The sequence below is a fragment of the Molossus molossus genome, unplaced genomic scaffold (assembly GCF_014108415.1).
Source record: "Molossus molossus isolate mMolMol1 unplaced genomic scaffold, mMolMol1.p scaffold_m16_p_1, whole genome shotgun sequence".
Classification (NCBI taxonomy): Eukaryota; Metazoa; Chordata; class Mammalia; order Chiroptera; family Molossidae; genus Molossus; species Molossus molossus.
Window position 1 is genome coordinate 178,774,889 of NW_023425344.1, and position 21,453 is coordinate 178,796,341.

The 21,453-nt window shown below is 42.1% G+C and overlaps 1 protein-coding gene across 1 annotated transcript; it reads right to left on the bottom strand.

The window, feature by feature from the left end:
- Window positions 1–12,286: 12,286 nt before the first annotated feature.
- GPR176 (G protein-coupled receptor 176) lies at window positions 12,287–19,158 on the bottom strand. The gene is made up of 2 exons (XM_036270623.1): window positions 18,909–19,158; window positions 12,287–13,456 (listed from the first exon to the last, which is right to left on the bottom strand). The coding sequence occupies exons 1-2, from the start codon at window positions 19,151–19,153 to the stop codon at window positions 12,334–12,336; spliced, it is 1,368 nt and encodes a 455-aa protein (XP_036126516.1). The 5' UTR covers window positions 19,154–19,158; the 3' UTR covers window positions 12,287–12,333.
- Between the last annotated feature and the right edge of the window lie 2,295 nt (window positions 19,159–21,453).

Consider the following 21,453-nt stretch of genomic DNA (forward strand, 5'->3'; position numbering starts at 1 on the left):
ATTTTTATAGCATGATGCAATAGAATTGAAAATTGCCCTAGGTTTTATGAGATTTGGGTTTGTAACCCCCTCTATTGTCAATTTGTCAGCCCATCTATGGGAAGATAACTCCCAAGCACTCTTCTTACTTTGTAGAGAAATTTAAATGTTCTTGAAATTCCATATTGAGTGTTTCACTGCAATGGTTAATAAAATGGGGACTTTTATTTCAAATAAAGCAGCCTTCCAATCTACGCTGGAAAATGAAAAAAGTGAATTGTGAGGTTCAAGTCACATCTGTCATCCATTAACTGCTCATTTATCTCATATGTCTTGCGACAGATGACTAGATATTTTTGAGAAAATTGCCAACTATTTTTTGTTATGAATCTAGAGATCATTACCATGGCCCAGATTTATGGGAATTTTCTATAAAGGTGGCAAACTTGCATTCATGCAAGTCATTTGTCTAGCTTTTATTGGTCACGTACTCTGAGTCAAATCCTCTAGGAAGCTATTTCTGAACAAGTGAGCTTCTCACTCTTGCTCTAATCATGCCCAGTTGCTCAGAGATCCTGACGGGCTGAAGCTAGATGGCCATGTGAATTCCCCGCTCCAGCTTCTTGCCTCCACTCAATTTAGATGGAAAGTGTCAGGAGTGCGAGGAATTTCTGAGTGTCAACTATGTAGTAGTTACTATTCACAATAACTAGCAGGACGAAATTGAAGGCCTTGGTGAAATTTTTTTTTTATCTTCGGAATATACCATCTACTAAATTATTTAAATTTCATCATGAAAAAGGACATTTAAAAGTACTGGTTTCTGATCCTCGCATCATGTTTATGGAATAGGCATTTTTTAAAACCATGAGTTCTGGTCCAAGGTTATCATGGGGAAAAATCACGTAATCTCCTCCTGGGCCTCCATTTCTTCATATGAAATTACGGAGGTGGTGTATGATTAGGCTAAAATCCTCCAAATTCCAAGTACTATAACTATATGAAGTAGATAGGCATTTTATGGAAAAAGAAATTTCCTGGATTTAAAGAAAAGCCATGCCATCCATCAAACAAAATCACCGGGGAAGATGCACAGTCTCAAAGAAACCATTTTCACTTTCCTTCGCACTCCATGTCGACACTCAGTCATTCACTGTTCTCTCTCTTTCCAGGTTTTTTCCTCCCCTCAGCTCTCCAGAGGGCTGGGACCATATCTTGGACACTTTCTGCTCTATTATCATAGTGTGTATTAAATGCAATCATATTTACTGTTATAAATGAATGAATCTTGTGAATAGTTCATGTATTTGCTGGGAAGCGTTATCAAGTGACCCTGAGGGAGCATGGGCAGTTGATGAAAGTGATTTGATGGCAATCACTCTTAAATTAAACTAAGGGTAACCTTTGTGCAGAATTAGGAACAGGACCTGAGGCCGAAGACGATGCCTGGGAGTACTCTCAGCCCAGCGATCTCAACCCTGGCATTCCATTAACCGTTTTTTAACATTTACTCTGAACTGATTGCCTTTACAGCAAAATGGGAAGTTATGAAGCAGAAGAAAATTTGGGAAATGGCATCATCGAGAAAAACAGCTGCCAGGCATTAAGAATTTTAATCCACTCTCCAGTACAGTTTAATAATATGTGCCAAGTGGGTATTCAAAAGAAATCATAATAACGATGGAGGATAATGATCATCAGCACTTGAGAGGACGCAGGGAAAGAACTGGGCTTCGATGCCTTCTGAACTGTTTTTAGCGCCATCTCCAACTTGCTTCATCTCTTAGGGCTAATGATGTGGCCATCTGTGCTCTAGTTTCCCCATCTGCAAAATAGAGATCATATTTCCTACAGAAGGTCTGTGGACAGTGCTTTAATATTCTCCAGTGAAACATCCTATATAAATACAAAGCAGGCAATGAGAAGCCAAATGCTACCAAGGGAATACATTTTAAGGCAGAGAGTACTAAGATCTTGTAAATAACATTCGAATGACTTGAAGTAGTTAATGCAAAGGTACTTATATCACATTCACTTTTTTTGCCTTTTTTTTTTTTTTTTTTTGCATTCATTTTGTTATTTTTCAAGTAAATGAAAACATAAATAAACAAATTCCAGGATATTTTAATTCATTAAACTCAATGTTTTATACATATTTATCTAAAATATGAGTTCTAAATTAATCTGAAGCAAACTAGCATTATTTAAACTAAACTTATAAGAAGTAACAATAACTCTTAAAAGTGCTTTAATACACGAAAGAAGAAATATCTTAGTTACTGAGTGGATATGGAGGAAAAAAATAGAATTCAGAACAGCCTACAATTGCCTGGTTTGTCCAGCCAAACCAAAGGAATTGTGTGAATGAATTGACATCACTTCAGCATATCAGCAAATTGCCATTGATTACTCTGACCCTGAAAGCCAAAATTGTCTTGCTTTCTCAATTCCCTTTAGTTATGCATATGTTTCTTGTTTTTTCTTTTGTTTAGTCTGATGATGCATTGTAAAATTCAGGAGTTTTCATTTTTTTTCCTATACATGTAGATTGTTTTAAAATAGAACAGAAGGGCTTAAATAAAATAAAAACCATTCCAGAGACAAGCACCTGCACTAATTTTAGCTGTCTCTTGGCATTCACACATCTCCACATTCTAATTAACATGTATATTCTACTTCTTGTGTATTATCCATTTGGGATATAATTTGATTGCAACCTGTCATGGTAGATGAGGATATTGCTCTCCTGTGCAATCATTCCCTCAACCCCTCCTCCTCTACTTTCTTCCTCCTCGACAAAATCATTAAAATTTTGATTAAATCAACATTCCATGCTTAGATTAATATACCCATGCAAATATTATCAATCCTAAAAATTATAACCTATCATTATCTTTTCTTTCTTACCTTTCACTTCTCCTGAAGTTAATAATAGCCTTACTGTTTCCTTCATTTGGTTCTCCTTGTACCCATTGCTAACGCTTCCCACATCTCCAAAGACTTCTCTGCTCCAGGACAAGTAATCTATCGGTTACACTCTTTTCTAGGAGACATCCCTCCTAAAGAAATTCCTATCTCCTTTTCTCTGGACTGGTTGCTTTTTAGGCCTATTGCATATCATCCTGGGATTTCCTTCCACTCTTATCCTAGGAGTTTCCTTGGCCTACACCCTAAATAAGTTCCCTGTTTCTTAGACTTCCACACCTTCCTCCTTCATGGTTTATACCCTCATTTTGTTGAAGTACAACATCCAGTAGCTTCATCCGATTAAGACAATATATGCCCTGGCTTGTCTGGCTTAGCAGTTAGAGCACTGGCCTGAAGACTGAAGGGTCTCGGGTTTGATTCCCGGTCAAGGGCATGTACCTAGGTTGCAGGTTCCATCCCTGACCCCAGTCAGGGTTGTGCAGGAGGCAACCAATTGATATGTCTCTTTCACATTGATGTTTTTCTCTTTCTCTCTCTCTCTTCTCCCTCCCTTCCACTCTATCTAAAAATCAACAGAAAACTATCCTCAGGTGAGGATTAACAAACAAAAAGACAATGTAATGGCAAAGAAACGACAGCCTTTATACATACCTATGTCTCAAGTCACATTGCTCCACTGATGGACTGCTGACCACCACACCTGGTACAGCTGTCATCCTAAGATCTCCCTTCACCATGACATTGAGGTTCCTTCTGCCTCTCTCCTGTGACACATGCCCTGTATCCACTCCTCTTATTTTTGTTTTAGAGAATATTCAGTGGTAGCTTTTAGAAAGAATATATGAGAGGTAAGTTTTTTTAAGACGTATATGTTTAAAAATATGTTTATTCTGCATTCACGTTTGACTAATAGTTTGGCTGGATATAAAATTCTAGATTGGAAATAATTTTTCTTCCAAATGTTGAAGGCATTGTTCTATTAATATCTTTTAGTGTTGTTGAGAAGTTCAAGACTATTGTCATTACTTATCCTTGGTATGTGACCAGTTTTTAACCTCTGAAAGATTGTAGAATCTTTATCCCTGTTTTGAAATTTTATGATGAAATGGACCAATTTTCATCCATTTTGTTGATACTCAATGGTCCCTTTCAAAATGAAAGCTTTCATTCTTCCATTCTAGAACAGTCTCTTTAGTAATGTAACAACTAGTTTCCTCCTCTCCACTTTGTCTACTCCCTCTTTGTGGAATTTTTATTATTTGGATATGAGACCTTCTAGACTCATTCTCTTATTCTTTTGTCTTTTGCTCTCTCTCTAACCTAAACAAGAGCACTTTTCTATGTGCTCTTCTTTGCACATAATAAATTAGCTCCTGTGTCAGCAAGGGTACTTTTAGCAGAAAAGCACTAAACTAACTCAAACTGGCACACATACATGGAAATTTATCTAACATAACCAGAAGTTCACAGGTGGAGCATATGATTTAGCAGCTCAATGACATCATCAAGATCATCCTTATCTCTCCATTCTGCTGTCCTCTTTGCCACCTTCATTCCAAGGCTGATTGTTGTGATTCACTATAGACTCTGAACTTAGTGGCGATACTTAATCCATAGAAACTTCCTTTCTTGTTCCTTACTATAGCCCAGGCATATCCTATCATTCTCTGGTCACTTTTACATATGAAAAAGTCTAGTATAGTTTAAAGCTTCAATGTGGTTCCTAATAATGTTCTCTCTTTCTCCCAACTCAGGCTTGACTTGTAGCCCAAGGAACTGACCATGGGAAGAACAAGCATCATTTATATCTGTATATCATTATTTCTTCTTCCAGGTTTCCCTATTGCCTCCAGGGGAGTTGAGGTGGAAGGATAGGAGAAAAGAGAAAATATCTTCTATTTGAATGGTGCATCCATTGTCCGCTCATTGGATACTTGTAGGGGATCTCCAGAGGACTGGCATGTGGCCCTCATTGTACACTTCTCTTGTGAGAGATACAGCACGGGTGTGACCACTTTCAACTCCATTCAGCATCCACCCACAGCCTCCTTTCAGATTGGCCAGTGGCCAGCTTTTAAGTCAAGCTTCCGTGGTGCCTACTTGACACTTAGGAAAATCACCCATTCTCACCATGCCAAGTGGTGGGCGTGCAGAATTCCTCCTCTCTTTGGCCTTCCATTTCTCTCAATTCCTTTCCCATGCTTCAAAATTCACAGAAGGCAGATGAGCAAGGTCACCCCCTAAGCAGAGATCCAACTGAGGAAAAGAAGGCCAGGCTTACATTTTCCACCAAATAGACATACTGGACAACCCTCTTCAAATTTGTTTATGTGTGTGTGTGTGTGTGTGTGTGTATGTGTGTGTGTGTGGCCTGGATGTGTATGGGGGACGGGAGCAAGGGCTGGGGCAGCAGAGCACATTATGCTGCTGCTTTTTTTTTTTTTTTTAATCCTCACCCAAAGACATTTTTCCATTGTTTAGATAGAGCGGGAGGGAGAGAGAGAAACATCGACGTGAAAGGGACACATCGAGTGACTGTCACCCGCACGACCCAACCAGGGCCGGGGACAAACTGCAACTGACGTACGTGCCCTTAGCGAAAACCGAACCCGGATCTCTCTGGACCACAGGCCAATGCTCTAACTGCTGAGCCAAACCAGCTAGGGTTATGCTGCTTCTTAATCATATAAATGTGAGAGTTTTAAACAGCTCATGCCCTCAGCCCTTGGATTTCAGTCACAATTCCAGGACATCAAAAAAATGTTTTATACATAAGATGACCAGTAGAACAATTCTGGTCTACATGCTTCCTTGTTCATATCTAGCAGGAGTAGTACACTGATGGACCATTCATGGAATACAAATCCTTCCTTCGATCTGATAGGTCAACCCGAAGGACATACGCACCCCTAGACCCATACAGTCACCAGGAGAATACCATGCACTGATTAGTTTCCACTCAGGAGCTGGGATAGAGTCCTGTGAGGAAGAAGGAAGGAAGATGGATGATTAGTAGGTAACAGCATCTGCAACGGCTTATGACATGTGTTCATACAAAAGCATATTCAAGTTCAGAATAATCTTCACAGTGACAAAATGTATTAGCCTTTCTTTCCAAAAACCAACTCCCAGTAAACCAGTGAAAAATTCTATCAAAATTTTAGGTACGTTTTCCTTTTCAATGCAGTTTCAATTTTCTCAGATTCTCCAGATCTGTAGCCATTATTTCATTTATATTTAAAACTGGCTAGATTCCTAGTATTATTTTTCAAGAGCTGGGTTTCAGAAGCGAGGTATACCTCTCATCATTGGCCTTTTAAATAATCATACACTTAGATTACATTTTCCTCTGAGAGAAACAACCCACAGACAGAAGGCCAGAGTTTAATTCTATATGAACCTTAGAATAGTATACTATAAAACCTGTTTAGCCCTGGCATGTGTGGCTCCATGGTTAGAGTTTCAGCCCATGCACCTAAGGGCCACAGGTTTGATTCCCGGTCAAGGGCACGTACCTGGGTTGCAGGTTTGATCACCAGCTTTGGTTGCGCGCGCGTGCGCACTCTCTCTCTGTCTTCTCCCTCCCTCCTTTCCACTGTCTCTAAAAATCAATGGAAAAAATATCCTCAGGCGAGGATTAGTCAAAACAAAAACAAACAAAAAAACCTTATTTACATCACATTTTCTCCACGAAAATGAAAAGGGGAAATAAGAATTTTGCTAGGGGAAAGCCAAAATGAACCATAAAACATTTTTGTAGCTATGTAATAAATATGTAGAATAATAATAATAGGCTATAGAAGCATAAACTTTCAGAGTTGAAGGGGACTTAAAGCCTAATTCCCCATTCAAGGTTTGAATACAAACTAATTGCTTCAATCCAAAAACTAGGTGCAAAAGATATAATTCTATTATTATTTTTGCCATAGCTCAATTTTCACTTTGAGATCATAGGATAATAGAAATAATCTTGGACACTGAGATTATTTCTCTCTCACCTTATACATGGGATTGTGGGGGCATGTTTATAGAAACACCTGTCCTCGAGGTCACTGCCTACATGGTCATCTCTTGCACCATTTGATCCAGCCATCCACCCTTTCTGTCCCCCTGAACCTCTGGGCTTGCAGCTTGCTTTTTCTTTCAGACACTCCTGTAAAATACCCGTGAGCCAGCCTGCAAGGTCCTGGCTGCCTGCACTCACTGCCAGGCTCCACACGGGGGCTCTGCAAGCAGGGAAGCAGGGAACACATAGGCTCCCTTTGCAACTACAGGGGTCTTTCTTTTGCTGCATCCCCGGGACTTGCCTGGGAGGCATTAGGACCCCTTAATCCAGAAAGTACAGATATCTACACTCTTACCACTTATCCCTGGCTTCTCTTCTCTCAATTATCAATTCCAGGGCAGTCTTTCTACTGAAGGGAGATGGTCCCACCCTTCTCAAACCATCTCAAACCTTTGGCTAGCCCAAGGTTGCTCAACCTTGGCACTCTTGATATTTTGGACCAGATAATTCTTCGTTGTGGAGGACTGTCCTGTGCATTGTAGGGTATTTAGGCAGCAGCCCTACCTTTACCCACTAGGTGCCAGTAGCATCCCCCAATTTTTGACAACAAATATCCACTGGGCTTACCCCGAGTCCCATCTGTTCTCCTACGACCCAGGCTTTCATACACAACTGGAAATACTCACAGGCTATCTGCTTTCCTTGAGACAGGAGATGCCTTCCGCCCTTCCCTGAGGTAAGGTATGTGAATATGAAGAGCATGGCGAAGAAGGGAGATAAAGGAGATGCAGCAAGGAATATGGTTCATATTCAAAGGCATTATCCCCACCTATGTTGTACTTTCTCACCTGCTGCCTTAACATGTAGACCACATCATTCTAGTACCTTCTTCGTGGCATATTACCTTTTGTATATAGACTGCAATGAATAAGCATACAGAAATAAAGTTAAGGCCCTGGCCAGTTTGGCTCAGCGGTTAGAGCGTCGGCCTGCGGTCTGGAGAGACCCGGGTTCGGTTCCCACTAAGGGCACGTACTTCGGTTGCAGTTTGTCCCCGGCCCTGGTTGGTTGTGCGGGTGGCAGCCACTCGATGTGTCCCTTCACGTCGATGTTTCTCTCTCTCTCTCTCCCTCCCTCTCTCTCCCTCCCACTCTATCTGTACAAAAAATGGAAAAATATCCTCAGGTGAGGATAAAAAAAAGAAAAAGAAAAGAAATAAAGTTAAGAAGCAGAAAGAGATTTAACCACTAAATTATGATCAGTACAACCAGAAAAAAAGAAGAAGAAAAAAGATTATTCTTCAACTCAACACATATGCCTGAGGTACCTGTAGAGGTTCATGTAGAACAATTGGAGATTATACTTTCAGTTCTGTGAAGGTCTCCAGGTCTTTATTCTGCATATTAACAAATGCATCATCTCTGCACAAATGGGGAAAAACACTGGTTGAACCTGAGGCTAAGAGAAGAGGAGATAATTTAGCTTCTAAAACCTCATGTACGGAGAATCTTAGATCATTTCGATTTCTTTTAAAATCCACAAGCTCACACAAAAATGCTTTTGATGCTGCCCTGGGCATTAGTTCTGATTTCAATTCCTGTTGTATTCACATATTCTCAGGTCATTAAACATGAATGGTGTTTCTTTCGGCTACAAAACTCTAAAACAGCACCAGAGGTGGATATAAACCTGTTAAATGGTTACAACTATTTTGGGGAAGTTAATCCCTTTGCTATAATGTTATCTACATTGTATGTTGCTATATTGGGAGACTACAATATATAAAAGCATTAACCCTTCATTTTCCTGAGCACCTCAGCTCCGGCACACAGCAACGGCTGTGCATACGCCGAGCCCCCGCACCTGGTGCCCGGCTGGCAAGAGCTCTGAACTCCCAGAGCTGAGATGGAGCACGTCCCCTTCTCCAGTCAATCAAACTTGTGCCTGGGCTCCAGATGTGACTTAGCACACCAAGTGATTCGTTCCTTTTCCACGGACAGGGCCACTTTGATTTGTGTATCTGCCCTTACTTAATCCACTTCCCTCTTACTTCACCAATATAGTAAATCACGCTCACTCATTCACAATCTGCCTTATAGGTTTACAACCAATTTGAACATTCTTTTAACATTCCCCCCATTTTTGAAACTGAGCATTGTTCGGTTAAGAAATATTCCAGCTTACAGTTCTTTTTTCCTCAAGGATTCAAATAGTCCTTTGGCATTGCGCACTGCACTGCTTCAAATTACCACCATTCTGAATATTAATAGTGGGGTGACTGGTGAAAACACCGGTTTAATATAATTTTCTGGAAAACATTCCAATTAAACTCCCAACTGCTTTTTTAAAAAACATAGTGTACAAGCACTAATATTGATAGATCTTTACTCTGTGCCAGGCATCAGGTTAAAACAGATCCTCCCATTTAATCCTCACAACTGCCCCATGAGATACAGTACTGTCTCACTTGGATTCCCCTGAAAACAGAGCTTGAGACAAAGGCTGTATGTGGCAGTGTTTTAGGGAGATGATCCCTGAGGGCATGAATGAAGGCTAGAGAAACCCGACAGGGAAGAAGAGGATGTTGATACAAGGATTCATTATTGAGACACCATTATGGGCAGCAGAGACTCAGTTCTGCCTGATTTCCTGAGATGTGGACAAATGCCTCTCACAGTTGCCCAGCAGGATAGGAGGCGGGACATTTATCCACGGATTCCCATGCCCCACTGATCAGGGGTTACCCAGGAGCTAGGAAGCACTCACAGGGCAGAAAGCAAAGAAGCTAGTCCTTGACTGCACTCAGGGAAGTGAGTGGATAGAGCCAGCGACGGCCCACCGGAGGCAGGCTCAAATCAGACCTGAAGTATGTGAGCTGGGGCAAAAGACTCCTGACACAGTGATCACCTCCCCGTTTTACAGAGAGAAAAACAAGATACACAGAGGGTACCTCATCTGCTCAGGCCTAAGGCTGGTCAGTGGTAGAGCCGGGTTTCAATCATGGGCCATCTGGCCTCAAAGCCCATGGTCCTAACCACGCGCTGTCAACCCCACCATGTGCGGGAGGATGGGCTGCACTTATCTCCCCTGAAGAGGGAGCAGTCTTTCCACCAATTCAATTTGGAAAACATTTGTGACATTCATTTAAACGTTGCATTTTCTCCTTTGGGAATACCTTTTTAAATCTGCAACAATTCAAGAAAATGCTACTGCAATGCTGCATCTGCACTTAGGAGGGGAAATGAATACTTTTCATTAGAGATCATGTAGGAAGAAAGAGGTTCAGATAGTAATTGCCACCTGAGGGGAAAAAACAAAAAACACATAGCTCATACAATCTTTTTTGAGTTCAGAGACTGCTTTTCCATTTTTTATTAAAATGTAATTCTTCAAAGAATATAGAAATACACCTGACAGTTACCTGCTAGAAGTCAACCATCTGCTTCAAACATACAGAAGAAATACCTACCAAATTCTGCCTCATCAGAATTTATTCGGTTGTACATATATATTATCAGACCACCAAAGTGGCTACATTTGACAGATTCTTTTAAAGTAGACACAATTTTCTGACAGATTGTTTCCCCTTGATGAAAGTTGTAACAATTGTGAAGGGTTTGAAAGATAAGCTTGAAGGGCCACATATTAGCTACCAGGGCAAGGAGCTACAGATGGCATGCACACAGGGTCCGGGAGGCAAGAGGCACGGGGGGAGGGTGTGACAGTCCCGTTTCTGCTATGAGCACACAATGCTTCCAGGAGACCAAACGCACTCCCTCTGCAGGGGAAGGGTCTTTGGGTTCACATTCCGGAATTATAAGACATCACACTCAGGACAGGACAGAAAAAGGAGACTCCTTACACACTGTCTGAGCTTCCTCTGAGGGACAAAGACCAGTGTGGTTTAAAGAAAAAATATATGAGAATCACTGCCTTCCAGTTGCGGATGCGGTGAGAAGGCCCACTTCCCTTCAAGCTTGCTCAAGGCACTAAATGAGCTAGCTCCCTTGCACACTATTAACAAAAACAAAATGCCCTAGAGAGAAGAGCAGGGCTGGAATTTGATTTGCACGTAAGAGTACAGTGTCATCTGCGTTTGAATTCAGCCTGGTAAAATGCACCAGTGGATTTGACTTGTCTGTGAGAGCCCCCAGGGTCTAATCACTAGGGGACCCTATCCTCCCTCTTCTATCCACTCTGGCTCCTACTGACCCTTCACTGAGAAAGAGGAAGTGGAGAGCTCACCTGGGCTACGCTGCCTTGGCACTTTACAATTAATTCTTTCTCCCTGTTCTGTTCCTCCTTTGTGTCACAATGAAAGGAGAAACCAGTTGCCCAGAGAGACTGAAAATGAGACTGGCCAGCCTGTGTCTGCAATCCTCCTCAGAAGGGAGCCATTTTTGCCCGCCTTTTCCCAACCTTTTGGGCAGAATTACCTTTCCTAATCAAGTAGTTTTAGCTTGATGTTTCCAGGGGTCCCAATTTACACTAACTTTGCATTTTAAAATTACCTTTACTCCTAATGACTGCTACATAGCACCTTTCAGGTGAGATCAAGTGGGAAGAGAAAATACTACAGTGTGTGGACATTTCAGTCTTTCTTCTCCACCTCTAAGCTTCTCTCTTGGTTGAAAAACAAACAAACATAATTTAAAGGGGAAAGACTTAGTAAAGAGCTTGCAGTGCTTTCCCACCAAATCTGCAGACATGTCTTTCTGAGGCCTCATTGATGCCCGGAGAAGGGCAGGATAATCAAGGGTAGACTATCTCCCCTATGGCCAGGCACATCTATTGCCATGTCAGTCAAATGGGGGCAGAAGAGACATTCCTTATCCATATCCCAGTGAAAGGGATGACAGGCATCAGGAGAAACACAAGACATATGACCAGGCCTTCCTAAGAAATGGTGTTAAATGCCAAGTCCCTATCTTCCCTGAAGATAAGATCGATATCAAACATTTTAAATTTATTTGTCACATTTAAGTCCATCAAATGGGCATCTTCTTTGTAGCCATACCACTCCACCATTATCTTGGACTTGGAATGGTCCTGTTCCCTTTGAGCTCATGGATGCCCTTCTCTCTGTGTAGACTCTGCTGGACTCAGAGAACTGAGGATCCCCAGATGATACACATGGGTTACCCACCCCAAGGCCTGATTCACAATGCCTAGCTTTCGTCTCCAGAGAGAGGAACGTGGACTTTACTGAGGACATGGATCACTGTGATTATATATATTCTCCCTCAATAAAGATGACATTGATTTTATACAGATTTCCCTCTCATTCAAAAGCATTTGGCCCAGACAGGAAAAGTAGACCCATTTTGGGTTGCAATGAGATCATATAAATCACAGAACCACACTGAAGGGCAAGCCGGAATGGGGGAACTCTCTGCTGCTTCCAGGATTTTGAATCCTTGCTAGGAATCCACCTTTGGGAAAATGCTCACTTTATTGTTTCTGCTCAGCTTTCGCTCCACCCTGCCTACCTTGGGCATCTTTGTCTGGATCAGCTCTTCTGGGGTGTTACCCAAGGGGGGAAGCAGCCGCTTTTTGCTGTTTCGGGTCTCTGAGAGCCACTGAGGAGGCAACTCAAAAGGACCAAAACCAAACTGCAGGGAATACTTGCCAGGGAAAGTCTCAGGCTCCACAGGGGCTGCTGGTGCCACCTGGGATATAGAGTCCACTGTGCCCGGGGGTGACATAGGGGGTACAAACTGTGGCCCCTGCTCTCCCTCCAGGCAGGTGCTAAGTATCTCCTTGGTCTGGAGGTCAGCAGAGCCAGTGTACTTGGCCTCACTTTCTTCCTCGTCCTCCGTGGGCTTAAAGATCTGCTGTTGCCCGATGTGGAACATCTCCAGGAGCTGGCTTCCTGAGCGCATGCTGGGCTCCAGGCTGGCATCAGCCAGCCCACTGCCTGTACTCACCACGTTACGGCGACTGTACCGGTGGTGCAGCTGTACCAAGGTCCCTACCAAGCACTTGCGGACAGATTTGTTCACAGTAAGAAAGAGCACAGGGTTCGCTAGTAGAGAGACCTTAGGCAGCCAAATGGCAGTGAGCAGCAAAAAGACAGAAGTGTCAGGGATGTTGAGCACAGTCTGGTAGACAACCAGGGTCGCATAGGGCACGCTACATAAGATGAAGACCATCACCATTGAGAGCAGGGTGGCGTGCAGCTCGGCCTCCCGCTGGGAGGCATAGGGGATAGAGATGGTGTTCTGTGGGGTCCGGAGCGCTGCTATGATGACCTTCTTCTTCTGGCTAGCGCTCAGTGCCCGCCGAATCAGTATCAAGAAGAGGAAGACCACAGCCACAGGCACAATGACCGTGGTGATGTTATAGATCAGAACATATACCAGGTGGCCCAAGGAGTTGCTCCAAACTTCGGTGCAGGTGGACATGGCATAGATGTCGGCCACATTGGTCACTGCAAACACTGGAATGCTGGCCACCACTGCATGGGCCCAGATGTACATCACCAGTTCACGAGACTTGGCATCAGATATTTTTCTCTCCAGCGGATAGAGAACTGAGTAGTACCTGCAAAATGCACATGCAAAATTCATTTTCACAGGAGAAAATATGCTTTAAATTGGGGAATCTGTATTACTAAAAGTAGGAGACATAAAAAAAGGGTTAAGTTCTTTTACTCTGCCTAAGAAAGAGGGAACCAATGAGGAAACTGGGTAGCCAGACCTTAAGTTTTGAGGACTTTGCCGTACAATTCATAACTAGCTTTATTATTACTGCCACCAGGATTAAATCCCAAAGAGTGCTCTCAATATAAAGGATGTCTCCATCTGCTGCAAAGATACCGATTTTTCAATTTAAGGGTAATTTGTAAAAAATTTTATATGGGTTAGAGAAGATTTAGGGCAATTTTCAAAGCCACTAACATAAAGAAATTTGCACACATTTCCAAAGCAGACTTATGCAACAATGTATATATGGATATGTTAACCTTACAGCTGATCAGGGCAAAACCCAATATGAAGGATGGACTCTGACAAAAACTATGGCTGCTCAGTAGCTATTGTTCCCATAATAATCACTTAGTAACCCTAAGATCAATTAATAGGCCTAAAATGCCTGCATGATACAAGTTTTTTTCTTTCAGGCTTAACTTGATTATTCCATAACCACCTGAACAGAATCCCAAAAGCACCTTGCTTCGCTATCAGCAATGATTTGGCAGAACTGAGTAGTTCTTCAGACCCTAGAGCCACATCTTGCAGGAAAGGGCTGCCAACAGCCACCAGGAACATGGTGACTGTCAGAGATTAGCTTTGCCTGCGTCACTGGAGTCAGCTAGTGCTGGAGTCAGTCGTCCGCCCTACTAAATAACATTCATTCACTCATGGGCCAGGTAAGCATGCATGCTTTCCTAGCACAGGGATTTCTGGGCACCACCTATGTGCCAGACACTGGGTTACAAAGAAGAAAAGTCATAAAGGAATGTTTCTGAAGTTAATGGGGGAAAAGGCATGCAAACAAACAATTATAAATGAGATGATGGTTCTACTAGAGGTATGCACAAGGGAGGTATGGGAGAGGGAGCACCTGAGGAAATGTCAAGAGAAGGTGGCACTGTGGTGGAGTCTGGCGGGGGACAAGTTGGGGGACAGTGTTCCAGCTGAGGGAGACACAGATGATCAGAGATGTATGGGCATGATGAAATGTCCTAGATGTCTTCTGGGAGGGGAAAAAAAGGAGAAAAAACAAAACATAAGTTATGCATGCTCTCAATTTTATTTCTCTGAATACAGATAAAAGTTTCTAACCACAACTCTATAAATCCAATGTGATGGCCTGCACCCACGGATAAGCACACACTCAGGAGCTCACTGTCTCTGACTCCCATTTGCTAACTAGCAGATAACAAACCCAGGCTTCATTTTTTGGTTCCATTATGTAGTGGGAAATAGACTGCAACACAAGCACACAGGATCATTATAAATAATTGTGTTAGTGTGTACACCTCTAGAAAATAATGCAGGAAGTGTAGGTGGCCTTCCAATTAACTTGCCTGACTCGGTGCCATGAAACAGTATCTGAGAAAGAAGTGAGAGAAAGGACTGTCTTCCCTTCAACTTCATGTGCACCACACTTAAGCTTACAGGTCATCTGTATCTCTGGATAATAAAAAAGGAACCTACCAGCCTTATTTTTCTATTAAAAGGACTTGTTTACTTTTTAAAAAGAATGGCAAATATACAGTAGATATTCTCATGGAAAAAAAAAAAAACAGGGATTTCCTATTGCTTGCATATCTCCCTCTCTAAAGCCAAGGGCCCAGAAATAACCCATGATGATTATTGCACTGATTTCAGGTATAGCAGAAAAGTGTTCAAAATAACATGTTCTCACCCCTGTTGAATCCTATTCCTAAAAAACTTTCAGGATTCATAGTAGCATTATTCACAATAGCCAAGAAATGGAAACAACTCAACTGTCCATCAACTAATAAATGGATAAATAAAATGAGGTATAGCCATACAATGGACTATATTTAGCAATACAAAAGAACAAAGAAGGGTGATAAGAGAGTAGATCCTAAGAGTTCTCATAACAAGGGAAAATATTTTTCTTTTTAAAATATCTATATGAGATTATGGATTTTAGCTAAACTTACTGTGGCAATCAGTTCACAATATATGTAAGTCCTTTACACTATATACCTTAAACTTATCCAGTGCTGTATGTCAATTATATGTCAGTAAAACTAGAAGAAAAAAAGAAATAAAGTACTAATGCATGCCACAACATGGATGAACCTTGAAAACATTATGCTGAGTAAAAGAAGCCACACATAAAAGAACACATATTATATGATTCCACTTCCATGAAATGTCCAAAAATGGCAAACATACAGAGACAGAAAGTGCTTAGTGGTTGCCAAAGTCTGGGACTGGGACTAGAGTGCGAGTGTAATGAGCATAAAGCTTCTTTTTAGGTCAATGGATCTGTCCTAAAGTCCCACTGTGGTGACAGCTGCAAACTCTATAAAGACATTAAAATTCATGGACTTGTACAGTGAAAATGGGTGAATTTTGTGGTACATAAATTATATTTCAATAAAAATGTTTCTGAAAAACTTCCAGAAAAGTCCACAATGTGGTCTGAAGACTTTAGACCTTGCCAAGCACGTACTACAGGGGCCCTTGGAAGGACACCAGCTATGAACAGTGGTTCAACACAAAATTCATTAGGGCTGTAGTTAATTACATCACCACGACGTAACTCGACTTTTCACTGTTATATTCCAGTCTGTGCAACGGTTCTTCCAGATACTGAAAGGCCTCTTGTTGAGAACGGCAGAGACATGCAGAGTTACTGTAGAGCAGTCATGGCAAACGGGCATCGCATGATGCACATGTAGCTTGCTGAAGGGATTTGAATAGTCCACATATTTTTTTAATGCAAATTAATTGCAAACATTTAAAAATGACAGAATTCTAGTCCGGCCAGTTTGGCTCAGTGGTTGAGCGTTGACCCATGCACCAAGAGGCCGCCAGTTCGATTCCACATTCAGGTTGTGGGCCCAATCCCCGGTGAGGGGCATGCAGGAGGTGATCAGTCAATGTTTTCTCTCATCGATATTCTCTCTCATCGATGTTTCTATCTCTCTCCCTCTCACCTCCTCTCTCTAAAATCAATAGAGGGAAAAAAAAATTTTTTAATGAAAATGACAGAATTCTAGATTTCTGATTTCTCGTCTAAGAAAATAAGAGTCCTGCCCACTAAATCTAGATAGCCACAAAGCAACTATTAGCTGCATCTGCTAAGTGACTGGCCCAATGAACACAAATGCAGACACACAGCCCCAGCCTGGCCCATGTCACTTGGATTTGTCACCTGCTACTCTACCCCTGTGGATGGTGAGTTTCTAGAGAAAATTCCAAAGAGCTGGAATGGCTGATGGTAAAATGATTGCAGACGATATATCTAAGGAAGAATGTGACGATTAAAAGCAAAGCCTAGAAAAGAGAGGCAAATATTGGTGCAATCTATCCAAGCACAGGCCACAAATAATTCATTTAATTCTTAGGAAACTGAGGCTCAGAAAGGTGAAGCCACTTGGCCCAAAGCCACCCACCAAGAATGCAATGTAGATATAGAGTTCTGGGCTCCAGAGTCCCCTCTCTTAAACCAACTTCTCCTCATATGCAGGGTCTTAGTATGACTGTGTTCTCATGCGATGACACTAGACAGCGAATGAAATCAGGGTTCCAGGCCCGAGAGGTTGCAGTGATTCTACAAATCGGTTCCACAGTCCATACCCCCATAGATCATTAAAGTATTCAGTATGTTCTGAATGGACAAAGAGTTTAAAAATTCATCTAAAAAGCAGTTACATTTATTGTCGGGTATAAAGTCAAAAGAGCCGGCATTATCCCTTTTAGCAACATTTTCCCTCTCTGCAAATCTTGAAATCAAAAGTATTCATGGACACAAAATACTTTCAATTCTTGTTTGCTTATTTAATTCTATTCTCTAAAATGTACTATTATCTCAACTGTATTTGCAACATGCTGGCAACAAAGGGGAAAGGCAGGAAGCTGTTGATTACTGAGATCTTTACACTTTGATAAATTTGATCAAACTATGTATGATGGTCGTAGCTATATATAAAATTAATTTCCAAATGAACATCCTCCTAAAGAAGATAGGAAGAGAAAACAACAACCATCACAATAAAAGGCCTTGGAAATAAATCCTCCAAAGGAATTCTGGTATTATCTGGCCAGGTCCAACTGGACTAGCTAATCATTTGTTAAATAACCACTGAATTATTCTCTTGTTTTTTCAGAAATGTTTTCATCCTATTCAAAAAGCCCTAATTGCGGAGTTATCAATCAGATTGATGACACTGTAATAATCTGGTTATTATTTAACAGGAAAGGAGTGAAGGGAAGACTAAATAATATAGATGTGCCTTTTATACAGCTTTTCCAGAAAGCTGAAGTTAACACTCTCCAAGTCTGTTCCCTGAAGATCCATGGGAGAAGGGACTGAATAAAGGCAATTTAGATTCTTGCCCAATAAGGTCTGAGTGATGTGGGAAGGTGGAAGGTGTCTATCTGCCTGTCACACCTGAGAGCAAGTCAGTGGCCAGAATAGGCGTGGCCACTGCAGGCACTTGAAACCTGAATATCTGAACTCTCACCAGGAGTGGGGAACCTTTTTTCTGTGAGGCATGTGATGTTAGCTGGTATGAATTTCTCGAGCCTTATGTGGCCCAAGGGCCAGACATTCCCCACCCAGACATTCTCTCTCTCGGTCCGTCTCTCTGTCTCTGTCTCTGTCTCTGTCTCTCTCTCTCTCTCTTTCTCTTGCTGCTGCACCAGACTCCCGGCTTGTAGGGCTCCCAGGTCCTGTATTTGCCACGTGGCCCACAGCCATATGGACTCCACACAATAAATTAGTGGACTGATTCTAGACTGATGCCACATGAACCTAGTTTCATCATGGAGAGAAAGCTCTGTATACTGGCCCCGCTTCTTTTAGCTTTGCTGAATCCACAGCTGCCCCTCTTCCAGGACTAAACTGAGGGACATGGGACTTTACTACTCCAGAAATGTAACTCCATGCCAATAGAGGCCATTCATTATCCTGAGCCCCACTCCCACAAGAGTTGAGGGAATCTGGCCCCTGACCCTTCCGGTAACAAGATGAGCCAACCTACTGCAAATTGCAACACATGTAACACCAATTCCAACCAAGCTGAAGCTACACCATGATCCAGTAGCTCTACCCCAGCATCCTCACGATGTGACTGCCCAATGTCACATCTTTCTTCAATGGTCCTATTTTCCGACGCTGCTGTTATATCCACCTCTCTGTGTGAAGCATCTGTTCTGGCAACTCATTCTCTTTCTGTTGACCACAAGCTGACTGAAATGTGGAATCATGGCTATTTCTCATTTGTTTCATGATGCTAATATTTCAGTACACTTAACAATAAAATAAGCCTCTGGCTACCTGACCTTACCTGTCCAAGGCAATGGCAGGGAAGCTGAGGATAGTCACAGAGCAGAAGACTTTGTGCAAAAACTTGACGACCTTGCAGAAGAGCATGGTGTAGATCCACCAGCAACAGTGCGGACTGGTGCTGAGGACAATGTCAAAGGGCACGCAGACCAGGCTGGCACAAATCCCCGAGCAGGCCAGGTTTTTAATGAACCTGTTGGTGACAGATTTGAACACGGTTGTGCGGCAAGTTGACCATAACACCATGAAGTTTCCTGGCCAGATATGCAAAAATAAATAAATAAAAATAAAAATAAATTTTAAACAAAAAGAAAGAAGACAAAAAAAGGAAAGAAAATGCAGGTTAAAAGAGACTCAAAAACCGCATTTCAGAGTTGATTTCAAAGAATTTAATTCAAATAGTTACATATTATATTGTCAATTTATATGAAATTATTAAATCACTTATGTACATTTCAAAAAGTCCAGAAGACTTTTTAGTGGTGAGTTCTGTTACTTAATTTAGGCATATCCTGTTGTGGCCCTTCATAGCTCTTATCATAATTATTTATTTGTTTACTAGCATTATGATGCTGACCCAGTCTCCTCTCTGTATAAATAATTTGCTAGGTATTACTTAATTCCAGGCCATCTACTCTCACCAAGTTTGCAAATGACTTCCACAATGCCCAACTCTGCAACAGAATCAGGGCGCAAGCCACACATGCAATTTTCTAGAAGCCATATTTTTAAAAAAAGGAAAGCAGGTAAAATTTTCTTTTTTTATCCTCACCCGAGGACATTTTTCCATTTTTTGTTCAGATAGAGTGGGAGGGAGAGGGAGGAAGAGAGAGAAAGAGAGAAACATCGACGTGAAAGGGACACATTGAATGGCTGCCACCCGCATGACCAATCAGGGCCGGGGACAAACTGCAACCGAGGTACATGCCTTAGCGGAACCGAACCTGGGTCTCTCTGGACCGCAGGCTGACACTCTAATCACTAAACCAAACAGGCCAGGGCTTTTATTTATTTATTTATTTTTAATCCAAGTGACATTTTTTTTTTTTAATCCTCACCCGAGGACATTTTTTCATTTTTTTGTTCAGATAGAGCGGGAGGGGGAGAGAGAGAGAGAGAGAGAGAGAGAGAGAGAGAGAGAGAGAGAGAGAGAGAAACAACGATGTGAAAGGGACACATTGAGTGGCTGCCACCCGCACAACCCAACCTGGGCTGGGGACAAACTGCAACCGAGGTACGTGCCCTTAGTGGGAACTGAACCTGGGTCTCTCCGGACGGCAGGCCGACGCTCTAACCACTGAGCCAAACCGGCCAGGGCCAGGTGAAATTTTAATAGTGTATTTTATTTAACCCAATGTATCCCAAATACTACCATTTCAACATGTAAGCACTACTTTAAAAAGGAGTAATAAAATGTTTTTCATTCTTGTGTTTGTACTCAGTCTTTGAAATATGGTATGCGTTTCTTCAATTGAAATATAACTGACATACTCCACTGCCTTAGTTTTAGGTGTACCTGGTGTGCACTTTGCGTTACACATACAGCACATTTCAGTTTGCACTGGTCACACCTCACTGCTCGTGAGCCACATGCAACTGGTGGCTGCCACACAGGACTGCGCTGCTCTAGACCTTTAACACAAATGACACATTCCACAGTTCCCTCTGAGCTTTCTCCTCCCTGGCTTCCACAGGCCTCCAGTCTCCTGGTTCTCCTCCTACCTTTCTCACCTCTCCTGTCCTGGCTACTCCTAGCTTTCTTTACCAGGCCCTTTTCTATCCTCTGCAGCCTCTCCCTAAGTTAGATTACCCATTTGGATGGCTCTCTATTAAAATACTGATGATTTACACACTCCTGTCCCAAAAAAGGCCTCTCCTCTCATCTCCAAACTCCTATTTCCAACTAAACATCTGACTCCCCACCCCTCTCAACCTGTCCCACCTTCCTTTGGCCCTCAAAAGCCTAGGTGATCCAGGTGCCGACCTGCCTAATCTCACTCCTCTCTTCCCCTGGCTCACTGGGCACCAGTCACTCCGGCCTTTTTTCTCCTTTAAACAGGATCAAGGGTGATCCTGTCTCAGTGCCTTTGCACACATTTTTTTTATACTGCCTAGCATGCGCCTCCTATGTCTGGTTCCTTTTCATCTAAGTCTTAATGTAATTGCTGCCTTCTCCAAGAGGACCTTCTCTAACCATCTTTTTATTTTACTCACTGCTCCTCCCTCCGTTATAGCCTATTTGAGTATCCTGCTGCGGCCTTCATAGCTCTAATAATAATTATTCATTTGTTTACTTGTTTCCCCTCCATTTCATGAGGATAAAAACCACATCAATCTTGTTCATGTTACAACTTCACTGCCTTGCTCAGTATCTGACACACCACAGGCATTTGACAAATATTTGTTAAATAAATAAATTTGTAAGATAAGGGGACAAACAGCAATCAAAAGTCCCTGCACTAAGATGATCCCTTTTGTAGTAGGTACATCATGTGAGGATATTCTAAGTCAGTAGTTTCCAAACCTTACTATACATCAGAATTACT